This window comes from Venturia canescens, chromosome 1 (genome assembly GCF_019457755.1).
Source record: "Venturia canescens isolate UGA chromosome 1, ASM1945775v1, whole genome shotgun sequence".
NCBI lineage: Eukaryota > Metazoa > Arthropoda > Insecta > Hymenoptera > Ichneumonidae > Venturia > Venturia canescens.
In genome coordinates, this window is record NC_057421.1 from 738,361 (window position 1) to 753,184 (window position 14,824).

General features: G+C 37.8%; 3 protein-coding genes across 3 annotated transcripts; all 3 read left to right on the plus strand.

The window, feature by feature from the left end:
* The first annotated feature begins 2,344 nt into the window (after positions 1 to 2,344).
* Positions 2,345 to 7,084, plus strand: LOC122419158 (arginine/serine-rich coiled-coil protein 2-like). The gene is made up of 5 exons (XM_043433466.1): positions 2,345 to 2,584; positions 2,983 to 3,066; positions 3,983 to 4,101; positions 5,058 to 5,754; positions 5,964 to 7,084. Exons 1-5 carry the CDS (start codon positions 2,522 to 2,524, stop codon positions 6,261 to 6,263), a joined length of 1,263 nt encoding a protein of 420 aa, XP_043289401.1. The 5' UTR covers positions 2,345 to 2,521; the 3' UTR covers positions 6,264 to 7,084.
* A 331-nt stretch (positions 7,085 to 7,415) lies between these two features.
* Positions 7,416 to 10,376, plus strand: Cdk1 (Cyclin-dependent kinase 1). Its single transcript, XM_043433470.1, has 4 exons — positions 7,416 to 7,732; positions 8,153 to 8,448; positions 8,766 to 9,085; positions 9,280 to 10,376. Exons 1-4 carry the CDS (start codon positions 7,696 to 7,698, stop codon positions 9,521 to 9,523), a joined length of 897 nt encoding a protein of 298 aa, XP_043289405.1. The 5' UTR covers positions 7,416 to 7,695; the 3' UTR covers positions 9,524 to 10,376.
* Positions 10,377 to 11,093: 717 nt separating this feature from the next.
* Positions 11,094 to 14,792, plus strand: LOC122419159 (apolipoprotein D-like). The gene is made up of 5 exons (XM_043433467.1): positions 11,094 to 11,237; positions 11,937 to 12,056; positions 12,152 to 12,278; positions 13,005 to 13,100; positions 13,907 to 14,792. The coding sequence occupies exons 1-5, from the start codon at positions 11,109 to 11,111 to the stop codon at positions 14,398 to 14,400; spliced, it is 966 nt and encodes a 321-aa protein (XP_043289402.1). The 5' UTR covers positions 11,094 to 11,108; the 3' UTR covers positions 14,401 to 14,792.
* Positions 14,793 to 14,824: the final 32 nt, after the last annotated feature.

Below are 14,824 nucleotides of genomic sequence, written 5' to 3' on the forward strand. Positions count from 1 at the left end.
TTCATGAGGAGTCGAGCAACGATTAAGAAAAAGAACGAGTTTCACGACCTCGAAAATTGCGGATATTTTCCAAAAGGATTTCTCACCCCGTGGCGCCACTGAGATACGTGAAAAGTACGAAAATAAAAATAGAGCTAAAAGAGACGGGGGAGGGGAACAAATCGCAGCGCTGTTGCGTGTCCGCTTGCGTTCGCCGGTTGTTGCAAACCCCGCTTTGGCAGTCCCGATCCCGATCGGCATCGGCCCCACGGCCCGCGGTCCGCTCTCCCGATCACGAGATACGATTAGCATTATAAATTCAAACGACCGCGCATGCACCTGGCTCTCTCCCTCTCTCTTCCTCGTTGTCTGTGCCGACATATGTTGAAAAAAAGGTAACGTGTACGAAAGCTGGAACAGTTGAAAAAAATTAAACTAACACCGACTACAAGGTGGCAGCTTGAAAACAGGAAAGAGTAATCAAAAATGATTCGCATAATGAAGTAACTCCCTCGGAATAACGTTTTTTTTTTAATTAAAAAAAATCATGAATAAATGAATATAAATTTAAATGTCTTAATTATTAATTAATTAATATTAATTAAATTTAAAAGTCCCACCACATCCGCAGAAAGTTGTGTGAATATGAGATGGTGAAGACATTTATCACATCGCAGTTTCGTGAAAATGGCGATAAAGGAATATCCTCTTCCCGTTAGCTGATCGCAGTGAAACGTCTTAAAGGGCAGTTGAGAGTTGATGAAAAATAAAAAGCAATAATTCGTGTTATTTTCTTGGGTTCGTTTTTTCCATCGCATTTATTCAAACTTGTGTCATTCGAGATAATTGCGTAATTTTTGAACCGTGCAAATTGCATTTGGGCCGTCAATTGGACCTTATATTTGGTCCTTTATGGGACTCGATGAGTGTTGAAAATCTCTGAGACAACGGTCTATCAAGATTCCATACGAGAAGTTTGCTCCTTATTGCTATCGCAATAATCGATTGCGGAAAGAGCTATATTGTAGGGACTTGGCCGAAGACGTGACGAAAAGAAGGATTCGTCGTCTCGAGTGTTTCGAGGAAATATATCTCTAAACTTGTCGCTAACAGTGGATAGTATATTTGAGCGTGTATATATGGAGAACTCCGTGCCAAATCGATCACTTCGTGACCGCGATTTTTTTCCTTTTTTATTTTTCAGTACCTGGACCGAAATAAATGTTTAGCGAGAAGGGTTTTTTGTTTTTATACAGTTTATATGCAATACAAAAAAGAATGAATTGCTTTAAAATTTTGCATGACTCGTTTTCGAACGCCCATATATACCAGCACTGTATATTTCAGATACACGTCTCTGCGTATATACAAAGACAGAAAACTCGGCCATTATTTTTGTTTTGATATCAACAATTTAATGGAAAAATAATTACTGTTTTATCATAGTTTTGTCAACTTCTCCTGTGCGGCCACGAGATATTGATTGATTCATCTTTATATTTATTTGTTGAGAGAGAAAGAGAAAGAGATTCTGATTGTCTCGAAAGTTTTTGACGTTGCGTAATAAATTGAATTTGTACGAGCAATTTTGCTAGCAGTAAAATTAATTTTCTATAACCGAATAACCGATCTGCAAATTACTAAATATAACTCCGCATGACGAATATCGGATTCGTTAATTGAACCTTTGTATATATTATTAGCATGAAATCAACAATTTTGTTAATATATTAGGAATTAATTATATTGTCGAACCTTCTAATGGTTCAAGAACGTTTAAATATATGAACTGACTAAAATAAAAGTGAATAGAACGAAATACGAAATGCTTAAAAAGATGCGGTCAATTACCTGCCATTTTTCAAATAAATTGTGATAACTAACGTACGTTTTTTGGAGCTAAACTCGCCTAACAAATCTTCCAAACTCCCAAACGATCACTTCCGAACAAATATAAACGATTAGAACTCGAAAAAAAATTACAATTCGGAAGGGGGAAAGGCCGTATCTCCGCTTTTGGAGCAGCAACTTCAAAAAAATCCAACGCTTTCAACGTTTTTCTCTGTCATCTTACCTTTTTCTCGTCCATGTTTAGGCCCGCTACACACGGTCAATAATATTGCACAGTAATATTGCACAATAAGTTTGTATGGCGTGTAGTGCGCCATAAATTTCAGATAGCTCAAACTTCTGTTCAATGATTGCGCAATATTTCAATACTACATCTACACGTTCAATAATATTGTGCATTTGCGCAATATTATTGACCGTGTGTAGCAGGCCTTATACATAGGGACGCGCCGGACGCGCGCACGCGCCGTCAGTAACGCAGCACGGGCAGCAGCACCAAGCAGTAAGCACCAGCAGCAGTACCATACATATAACCACACATCTTTTCACATAATCGATGATTGACCAGTTGGGAGGGGAGAGAAATCAGTTTTTCCGTTTTTTCTTCTCGCACGAGCAGCAACGCACAGTTCGATCCAAGAATAATTTGGGGTGTTTTTTCGCATTTCTGCTCGGACTTTATTAGCCAATTATGGATTCTTTGGCGAACTACGGAAGCGACGGTGACAACAGCAATAATTCCGAAGATACAAAGGTTAGAGCGACAATATTTCACTATCCCCGGACACCATTTTTCTATCGTTGTGCGGAACTCATTGCGACAACTTTTGCTTTCCTCCAATTATTATTTTTTTACTTGTTAATTTTGGCCTTTTTTAAATCGATATTTGGAAATTTCGTCTTTCGTCGAAAGAAACGAAGAGTTTGTGCAATTGAAAAATTAACCATATATAGTTTTGTATACATATTTTTGAGATAGAGCACTGTTGTAAGTATTATTGATTTTCTTTTTTACTCTCATCGAGTTTTCACAAATATTATTGAAAAAACAGAAAATTGACGATCCTAATATTCGATTTTCGGGGATTGGAGTGCGAAACTCGCCCACAAGTGATTGAAAGTAATGATTGTACTCATATTTTTATTTTCAAGATGCCTGGTTCGAAAGGCTCGGCGAGCCTCGAGAGAAGATCCAGCGATGCTAATTATGATCCGGTACAAATGGACATGAGTGAGGTACAAAAATAATTGCAAGAGATGAGTTTTTTTTGGTTAATGCCTCGTAAAAAAGTTAAGATGAAGCAAAGAATTCAAAATGAAAGGACACAAGCATGGGCGCCGAATTTATTGACGAAAAAATGCAAGGTCGTGCTTTCCAATTTTTTCTCTGGCGTTGTTTTCTCTCTGGAAGAGCCGTATTCATTGATTTTTTGGAACAAAATTTTGAAAACGATTAGTCAGAGAATAGGAAATTATTAGAAGCTCTTATTTCATAAGTAAAAAGGTAAATAATGCCATTTCGTGAGAGAATATTAACACGTAGCTCTGTTGGTAATACATGATACAATATCTACGCACCTCGGCAAGGTCAATGCTGTGCGAGGGTCTTGCAAGTCTACCCCCAAGTCCTATACCGAAGAAATAGGTGAGTAGAGGAAACTGAAAAAAGGTAACACTCTCTAACAGAACGTGAAACAACAAATATTCATTCAAGTGGCATAAAAAAAACAAAGCAAAAACTTTTAGTAAGCTAAAAGTGTAAAACATTTTTCAAGACTCGTGAAAAGCGATACACTGAACACAAGAATAGACAATAGCCCAGGATAAATAATCCCGCAGCTTCGATTTCCTGGCTAGGATGGCCGAATAAATTAGCAAACATGAATTGCCAAATTGGAAAACCCGACTAACACATGAACAAATATTGGAATAAAGCGCCTTTTCCTCTATGCACATTTGTATTCTTTAATGCGACAACAACACTCTACAGTACAGGCGTCTCCGGTTAGCCCTTTTTTTTTTTGACGTTCCATACAATTATTGATTTTCCTTCTTTTTTTTGGTTTTGGATCCCTTAAAATCGATGTCAAAATGCTCTCGAAATAAATTACGACTGATATCAACTTTTTCCTTTTTTTTCTCACATCTTCAGGAAAGCAACAACAACAATTCATCCGAGGATTCTGGAACCCACAGTCCAGCCCATGAAACTCATAGCTCATCTTCGAGGAAGGAATCTTCACGACAGAGGACTTCCCCGACAGACCAGAGGTGGGCTGGTTTGGTTCTTTTTAAATTGTTACTTTCCTTTTAAGCTCCGTTTACATTGAACCAACAGTTTTCATCTTTTGTTTCATCAAATGAAAAATAATCCAACCATCATAGCTACTACACAGATGTTTAAATAGGAAAATTTTCGAATCACTTAAGGATATTTGGTACAGGCTTACAATGTTGTCATGCTAAACCATACTAAAAATATAAAAAATTTCAAAATGATCAGAATTTTATAAAATTTGGTGAACATATTCTTTAGTGGCAAATTTAACAATACAAATTTTTTAAGATTTTTCTTCTGTACAGTTACCAAGTAATTGATCACTAAAGTTCACGTGTATAAGCATAGCGTTTCCATATATATAAGTATACACTCCGGGCATAAGAAATCTGCTTTAATGCGTAATTACTCGATAACTAAGCAGAAGAAAATTTTGAAAAAATAGTGTTTTCGCACTTGATGTTGAAGAACATTATCACCAAATTTGATCGATTTCTAATTATTTAGACTTTTGTATCATACATCGTTAAAAATTGCAAATAATTCGGAATAAGGTGATTTGGTGACTAAAAAAAAAATGATGGTTGATATTGATTTTTCTTTAACTATGAATTATCGCCAATATCTGCGAGAAAATGAAGGTAATATTAGAAATTACAGTTGTCATCAGATATTTAGCCCCGAATATTTGGGACAGACTCTAGGATAAAATAGTACTGTGTTCCGCAACCGAAATGTTACGAAAAAAACGGAAGCAATTCGCGTTGTAACGAGACCTGTTTGAGAGCTCAGTCGAAATTTCAAACAGGTCGGAATAATCCGTTAAAAATAGTAGTTGAGTCGATGAATAAAAGCATACGATTTGAAATTGGTTAGGTTCGTTCGGTGCGATTGGAATAATAATACGAATCTGTGTGGTATACCCCTGCAGAACGTAATCGTTTTACAGGCGTTCGGACCACGAGACAAATGCGTCGAGTTCACGAGAGGATCATCATCGGAGCCGGGTCGAGAGAAACGAGAGCCGTCGTTCTCGAGAAAGGAGCAGCAGATCGGGACGTTCGTCCTACGAAGAGAGACGCTATCGTAGCGATTCAGCTCGTGGAGAATCACGCGAGTCGAAAAAATCCCGTGACGATGATAGAAAAGCGTCGCGGGAGCTCGAAGAGCGTAGAAGGGATCGGAAATCAACGAGCTCCTGCAGGGAAGACAATCGATACGAGGATCGCGATAGAAACGATCACAGGGATGATCGAAGAGATCGCGATCGAGATCGATCCGAGCGAAGTCACCGACGAGATCGAGACCGAGACCGAGATCGAGATCGCCGTCAGTCGCGCGATGAAAGAACCAAAGAATCGCGTTATCGAGATGATCGTTCTTCGCGCGAGACTAAAGAAAAAACTCGTTCGCGATCGAGGTCGAAAGAACGAGCATCGACGATGCAATCCTCATTCAGAGCCGCCATGGGTCGTAATAAATTGGCGCAATTGGAAAAATTGGGCATCGAGCTGAAACCTCCCGTTGGAGAGCCTGTTATTCCCGCTATCGTCGGGGAGCCTAATTATTACAACCCACTGGCAACCGCTACCCAAGGAAAATATGCCGAGCAGATACAAAAGAGAAAACTTCTTTGGGCGAACAAGGTGAGATTTCTTTTCGTCTTCATTACAGTTTACGGATTACAGTGAACTTTTTCGTGATTCAAGAAAAACGTTCAGAAAATCCATGAATTAATCCGTTGTTTATTATCGACTTTGGATACAATTCTCGTCTACATGTTTTAAATTTTTCACATTGCCCTAAAAATTTTCATCAACCTACAAGTTTACATTTAATCGCACATGAATCTCAGTCGAAACAGGAGGAAGGCAAAACCGCGACAGGAGCCTCGACCGCGAACACGTGGATGGGGACGACCTTTACTCACGATCAGGATGGCAAAGTAACTGCCAAATTCAAGAGACTCATGGGAATCAAAGACGATACGCCGATCGTTTCACAACAAACCGGTAACAAACCGGATATACTAAAAAAACAGGAAGAAATGTTCAATAATATGGAACAACAATACGAAGTGGCGAGAGCAACCACTCATACTCAACGAGGTGTTGGTTTAGGATATGCAACCGGGGGATATCAGTTTCCACGATAAAATTATTGCCTCAAATTTTTACAGTCCATCATAAGTGGATATGTTCATTGTTCTATATTTATGTACGCCTATATAGGACAAGGAAAAGGAGAAAAAAAAACGTTCAGTAGGTTGGGCTTGAACGAAGAAAATTTTCCCTCGCAGTATTCCGCTTTTGATTTACAACATAAAGAAAGAACAAAAAACAAAAAAATAAAATGAATCTTGTTTAAACTTTCACTTTTTTTTCACTCCTTATTTTTTGATCGTCAAATTATCAGGTACTAAAAGATCGATGCCGTTTTGGGTTACTCAAATATCTTCTATACAACTCTCTTGAATTGTCTACTTTTCATGCAACGTCCTACAATTTGCAGAGTAAATAAATCATATTTTGCGATTACGAATAAGGGATATTCTTCAACCAATCGAACGATGCTTTTTTTTTCATTTCATTATTTCAATTTGATCCCCGTGTTGGAAAAGTTGTCGTTTTCCCTTTGAACAAAATTGATTTTTCGCGTATTCGCCGTAATACAAAAACATTGTATACGGTGCGAGGAGTCGAATAAAACGTTTGTTCCGACTTGATTTAGAGACGTGAATGGGAGTGTAAAAAAAAATACGAAAGTATCGAAAATTGAACGATATTAGGACCTTGTATTATAATAAGAAAATAATCCTCAAAAATAAATCATTTTTAAATAAATTACCTTTGCTTTCATTCAAAGTTTTTCGCTAATAAACATCTTTTTCATACTTAGTCTCGAGATCTTGTGTCTCCAGATTAATTTCGTTGTACCCCATTTTCAATAAATGTATCAAATTGTGTAATCAGCAAAGAGATTTAGAAATTTGTTTCGTTATATACTCGTAAAATGGGATTCCCGCATTGCTGACCGTTGATAAGAATTATGAACATATAATTTATCGATTTTGCGATCGGTAATAAACAATGCTGCATAGTTCTGTTGCGACAGCTGAATTTTCAAGAGAAGCCATACCCACGAGTTGATCTTCTTTCATCAGAAAACCCGATGTGGATCAAACTTTTTTCGAGAAAAGCGTGCATTATATATATTTTTAGCTAATTGTCTCGTATGCACGCTGATCGCGTTACCGACCAATAAATATTTCCGTTTAATTTTATAATTGCGCAGACACGCGGAAGGGAGAGTGACGATCGCGAAACCGAGACCAGCCGAACTCAGCCGACGTTCACTTTTCAAACGTGTTTACCAATATGGCGTGCGAGCGTTTGAATTTGAGCGTTACATGAGGGCTGATCCAAGCAGGGACTAACGTTCCGGTGCAAAAGTATACCGCGTCTGTCGAACACTCTTGACATTTTGTTAATGAAATCAAGGTATAAACAAAATAGGTAACGATCGTTCGTTCACAGTGAAGACCGTTGAACCGGTTGTGAGAATAAGAAATAAGTAATCGAGCAAGGATGGAAAATTTCATAAAGATCGAGAAAATTGGCGAGGGTAAGATCTTACAAAGTTATCGCCGTCTCTCTCTCTTTCTCGCTTTCGCTGGTGCATACACACTCGCCGCACCGCTTGTACTTTTTTTTTCAATTTTGCACTTTTCGATATTGATATAAATCTGATATTGAATTAAAATGACTTGTTCTCGAACGCTAGTCGCCGATCTATATTGAAAATCGCAAGGAAGAGGGTGAAAAATTGTTTTCCTGTTAAAACTGATAAAAGAAATTCTTCTCGCCACTTGAAACCTTGCTGCACCTGCCATGGAAAAAATAACATTACGACTTTTGTCCATTCGATTCCCGCATGATTTCAACTTCAGAGCCACACATTTTTCAATACAATAAACGATAAACCCATTTGTGTGAAAATTATTGCATTTCCTCAAGAAATAATAATTTTTCAAACGATCATCAGGAACTTATGGCGTTGTATATAAAGGAAGACACAAAAAAACTGGGGAAATTGTTGCGATGAAAAAAATTAGACTGGAAAGCGACGACGAAGGCATCCCTTCGACAGCCATAAGGGAAATATCTCTGTTGAAGGAGCTCAAACATCCCAACATCGTTGGCCTTTCGGATGTTCTGATGGAAGAATCACGACTCTATCTCATCTTTGAATATCTCACGATGGATTTGAAAAAATATATGGACAGTCTTGGTAGTGGAAAACTTATGGAGCCTGCAACCGTCAAGTCTTATCTTTATCAGGTGAAAAAATAATCATTAAGTCCATTCCACAATGAGACCTTCAAAAAACAGACATAAGTTCATTGCTAATGTTTAGGTTTACCTGAATAATAGTAAACATTGAATAAAGTTTAATTTCTGCTCACCAAAAATTTATGACACAATTTTTGAGAATGTCCCCAAAATCTGTGAAAAATACAAAAATCATTTGTCTCTTTAAATGTTTGCGAATGATGAAAATCGAGCTACGAATGTCAATTGTATTTTCAGACACCAATAGATTTTTAAATGATAGTTCAAAAATGTATAGTGTACAATGAATCGTTAAATATTTTCAGATTACGAGAGCAGTTCTGTTTTGTCACATGCGGAGGGTTCTGCATCGGGATTTAAAACCACAAAATTTGCTGATTGATAAACGAGGCGGCATAAAAGTTGCAGATTTTGGTCTTGGCCGTGCTTTTGGAATACCTGTACGCGTTTACACCCACGAAGTCGTAACTCTTTGGTACAGAGCACCTGAAATTTTACTCGGTTCGAATCGATACTCGTGCGCTATCGATGTTTGGAGTATCGGCTGCATTTTTGCTGAAATGGCTACAAAGAAACCCTTATTTCAGGGTGACAGCGAGATTGATCAACTTTTTAGAATATTTCGGTAAGTCAAGATTCAGGAAAAATTTCAATAGATTATTTTTACCAGAAACTATACTGACAAAATCATCAGTTATCAACGAATCATTCATTGAAAAAAAAGTTTACATTATGACCAAAATTATCGAAAAACTTGTAAAGTTGAAAAAATAAGTCGAAAATCGTTTGATTTTTTTAAAATGACATGTTTTTTTTCAGAGTTTTGAGAACACCGACCGATGAAATATGGCCAGGAGTAACTCAGCTCTCCGATTACAAAGCAACATTTCCAAATTGGACATCGAACAATTTAGCGAACCAGGTTAAGACATTGGATAAGGACGGTCTTGACCTCCTGCAAGGGATGCTCATCTACAATCCTGAGAAGAGAATATCAGCTCGGGTGGCTCTTCAGCATCCATATTTCGACGATCTCGACATGAAGAAATTACCACCCGAGTGAGATCGCGAGTTATTCTTATCGAGTTTTTTTTCGATCATCGTTGAGCCACGAATTAATAACGGCTCACCCCATGTGCTAAGTTTCTCGTATATGCCGATTCGAAGTCGTTTATAATACGTCCCTGACACGGCTTTTTCAAACACAACTCATTTGTCGTTTTCTTTCCTCTTTGAGCTGAATTCGAGACTTTTCTAGAATCCACAGAGGCTAAGATTCTTCCTTGCACGATACACCACCTTTCCTTTCCTTTTTTTTTTTACTCATTATGGCAATGACGATCACGAATTAGACTTATTTATACTTTCCGGTATTTAATTATGTTTTAAACGTCTCATTCATTATTCCTCCTGTGTTTTTTCATCTTTTAAACTGATAGTTCTCTGTCCCCGCCCTCCTTTTCCCTACCCACGATGTTTCTTCGTACCAGAGTAGAGCTTTTCGAAGAAAACTTGCTCGTTCAACTCCGAGTGTCTTAAGAAAAAAGAAATTGACTATTCTTGTAAGATTTTAAAAATGTATTTTTTCTACGAGGAATGAGTGATCCGAATGAAGAGAGAGAGAGAGAGAAATACACGCCGCCGTTGCGTAATCCTGTACATAGCGTTATGAAAGAATCATCTGATTTCCGTAGTTTTTAATACCATTGTCGTACTATTGAATCCGTGGCACTCTAATTACTCCGTTCAGCTATTTTTTGTCTGATTCAATTGTTTTTTTTCTTTTTCCACTTTTCCATTTTTTGTGCCTCGTATGAATCCACGTCGTCGTATGCTTTGAGCTCTTTTATTCGATTAGTTGAGTTAGGGATTTCCTTATTAAATTTACAATAAATCGATTAATTAATTAAACTTAATTTTAATAAATATGTTGTTATTTGTTCCTGCAGCCTTTCCACTCGGCAATGAACCATGCTTAATTTTCTTATCTCAAATGTTCCTATTTTTGTGAATGGAGGGGATCTAATTTCCGCTAACTTGACACTTTTACGTTTTCCTTGTAGCAATACGATGATGAAAGAGAGCTAAACTTGTTGACATCGAAAATCAGGGCTTTGGAGAAATTTTATTCGATCCATGATTCACTTCTGGTGCGGAAATTCGTCCGTCTCGAAGCTTCAGTGTTTCTTCCATCGAAATATGATAAGAGTATGTTGAGAATTTGACACGAAATTATTCGTGAACTTACAATAATACCAAAAAGCTCCAACGAGTCGTAATTATCGAAATAAACATCAATAAAATCATCGAATTTTATTTTTAAAAATTAAAAGAATGAAAAAACCCTGGAAGAAATAATTCCATGGAAATTTTTGGGTATACACAGAAAATTGAGTCTCTTCGGGGATGAAAAACTGAAAAAATTGTATTCATTCTGCTCAAGTAATTGAAGAGAGGATTTTTTATTCCATGGAGGAAAATTCTGAGAATAATGAAAATCAGTATAATCCTGAAAATGTCATTACACGCGATAAAAGTGTGAAAAATCGAATAAAACAGAGCTCCTATGATAAAGATTTAAAAAGATTGAAACGTCAGTTATTTGTCAGAGTTGTAAAGTGCACCAGCACGTGAATCATATAATTGTGATGTATGAGTTTGAAGTGGGGGGAAACCCTCGTTTATATTTAAGAGAAGGGAGCCTGCTCTACGGATCAGTTGATCGTGCGAAGACGAGAGTGTTACAGAGAAAACAGATTCACCGTGCTACCCCAAATGTGAGTAAACACGGATTTATCATTATCAATGTGAAAAAAAAAAAAACGAAAGTGAAGAAAATATAAAAGAGACGAAAACATTAGCAAGTTAGAAGTTTCAAAAAGTTGTCGACTTTTTTCAATAGCTCGTTATTTGGAGTTTGACTGCTCGAGAAATTCTATCTCCTATTTGGAGCGACGAGGTCACCGCGGGACCACTTCTAATCAAAATTTCATCCTTTTATGAATTCTGTTGGCCAAAATTATCGCGCTTGGGATTTCCGGATATTTCTGTGAGAGGCCGTTAATTCACTTGGTAAAATCTCGAGCGTCGTCTCCTCTCCGTGCCAAAGGTCTTTGCTCCGTTTCTCGATAACGCGCGTAAAAGAGCATGAGCAAACGCGAGAAATTCGTTCGACTCGCTGCACGAGAAAGAACCAATATGGCTGATGAAGGACATGCCCGGATTTTTATTGAGTTTATATATCGGTTCAACTCGAAGGACGTGGATAATGTTTTTTTTTCTCGTCTCTGATGAATCATTCGTTTATTTTTCGAGGTCTTTGCCCTCTGGACTAGCGTGTCCAAGTTCAATTAAGCATAGACCAGCAACAGTCGTGACTTCCGTTCGTTCAACAAGAAACATACGACAGTTGTCACAGCGAATTTAAGTCGGCACGAGACATGAAAAAAATTTATAATCGCCTTTTCTATTTGCAGATGATTTTTTCGGTTTTCTGCGGCATCTTAGCCGGCTGCTTGGCCTTCGCGAATGCTCATTCGTATCACATGGGCGCTTGTCCCATCGTCGAACCCATGCAAGGTTTTCAAATGAGCAGGGTGAGTCTTTATCAATAATTCAATAATCCTCTTCAATGATTTTTCATTGAAATTATTCTTTGTTCGTTGCGAATAAAAATTTATTTAAAATTCAGTTTCTAGGATCCTGGTACGTTATCCAAAAAACTTCGACGGCGAGCAAGTGCGTGAGTTACAATTACACTCGGGGTGAGGAGCCTGGCGAATTTCTCATCTCGCAAGTCTCGAACCATCCAATTTTGGGTAAGCAAGAAAAAATACAGACTGTTTCGTGTTTCAGTCGAAATGAATAAAAAAAAAAACTATGCATCAACGAGAAAATCCACTTAAAGTTTATATTTGTGGATGATTTTCTTGGAAAAAGCCTGACCGCTGCAGCAGGCATGCGAGGGATGAGTAATCGAGAAATATAGGCTCGTCTCCCGCTGACCGAGACCCGCGAGGGACGGTTTAAGGTCTTTAACAACAATGCGTCATGGACAATGCGTGCCTTGTGCGCGCGTTCATGCGTTCACCGTTTGTTCGACAAACCGGTTAAAATATATAGACGTCGTATAATCTCTCCTGATGAAAAAGGCGTATTCTTTTCTATGCACGAGTCTCATCGAGTCTCATAAAAGCAAAGCCTCGTCTCAATGGAATAAATGCCCCATGAAAATAAATTGGCTTGTATTGTATCTAATGATAGCACAGAATTACGCGTGCGCGTATGCTCGTGCAGAGAAACCTCTACACGCATTCTCTGCGCCAATGTTCAACATACGAAATACAAGTGAGACGCAACGGTTCGATACATTCTAAGCACAAAAAATGTGTACAAAGAAAAGGGCGGCTCCAACTGCATTTATTCAAAATCCATGAGTTTGATTTTTCTGAAAAACCATGCCCGAATCGATATAACGAGCGGTCTCGGATGTTTCTCATCTGCTGTACGAAAATAAAATACGAGAACGCGTTTGCTTATTGCAGGCCTGACACCTGTGGATCACGAGTACCACTACACCGGAGAACTGACCGTACCAGAACCGAGTACACCGGGTCGCATGCAAGTTCGATTCCCTCTGAGTAAGTATTATTCGCCCGTTGGCTCACTCTTTAACTCGAAAGAGTGATTTTTTGTGAAAAATGTTTCTAACGCACGATATCGAATGTTTACGCGGTATAACTATGGATGGATAGCTCGACCAAAAATTATATCGCATTGGAATTTCCGTACTTCGTGATGCAATAAAAATCTGAAAAAATTCAACAACATTTGGAATCAATAATAATATTGCCCAAAAGTTAATAACAAATTGTTTAAACAATTAATTATTCAATAATTTTTCGGTGACCTATTGTTTTTTTTTTACGAATTTTCGTGGATTTTTGAAATTTATTGAAAAAATTTTGAAAATAATTTTGAAAAATTTGAATTTTGGATATGTTTTAGAAGACATATTTACCATGAGTTTTGAAAAGTCTCAAGGTTACTGGATCAAAAATGTACTAATAGAGCGACTTAAAAAATTTAAAAAAGGGAGTTTCAAAAATGCACGAAAATTCTGAAAAAAATCATGAGCATTCGAAAAAATGTGCACATTCGATTCGTAAAAAAAAACAAGGGTTTACTGTAAAATTGTTAAAAAATTATTTATTTAAACAATTTATTAATAAATTTTGGGCAATATTATTATTGATAATTGTAGCTCGTAACTTTCCAAATGTTGCTGAATTTTTTCAGATTTTTATTGCATCACGAAGTACGGAAATTCCGATCAGATACAATTTATCGGCTATGGGTTATCCATCCAGTAATACCTTAATGGTGATGCTCGAGAAATGATCGAGAAAGGTGATAATTGAAACGAATATTTTATCATCTTTTTCAGGTGTCGCTGGAAGCGCATCGCACGTTGTATTCGCCACGGATTACGATAATTTCGGTGCGATATTCACCTGTCAAAAAATAGCGTTTGCGCATCGTCAGAGCGCGACAATACTGTCGCGTCATCGCGAGCTCGAAAAATCAAAGGTCGATTCGATCAGACGAGCACTGAGTAATTTTGGAGTCGATCCGTATGAGCTCAGCATCGTGCCACAAACCGGATGTCAAACCGGCGATAATCCCGTCAATATAAACATCGATCCGAACACATTCAGCTCCGAGAGCATCGGTGGCTTCGTGCGCAAAGCCGGCGAAAAAATTGGCGACGGTGTCGAATGGGTCGCTAACGCCGGGAGCAAAGTTTATCACAAAATCACCGGAACCGAAGAATCTCCGAAACCGGCAACCCCCAGAACCACCACCACCGCCACCGTTCAACCTCCGAATTTTTCGAACGTCGCTAAAATTGAGACCAACGATGTCGAATGGATTCCCTAAATCTAGCATGCGCCAACGTCTCTCAATCATCCACGAAATACGTGCCAATTTTTCGTCCGTTTCTTCCTCGAATTTAACTCCTTTAGATAACACGATTGCATTCTTTGCGATTTACAAAAAATTACTCTACGTCGCATCACGAAATTCAGCAGCTTCGTAGTAAATCATGTTTTGTTCTACAACATTTTTCCACAATCTTCCGATCAAGCCCAAGAGCGTTGAAACTTTCTATAAAAAGAGAAGAATTGCGAACGGGTTAAATACCTTGAAATTCTAATTGACAAGATTTTTTTTTTAACCATCCAAACGACTGAACTGTTTTTGCATGAAAAAATACTTGACTAAAGAAAAATTGGAACTTGGAAATAAAGATTCACATTTTTGGAAAAAAAGAGCAACTTTCTGACCTTACGTTTCGAAAGAG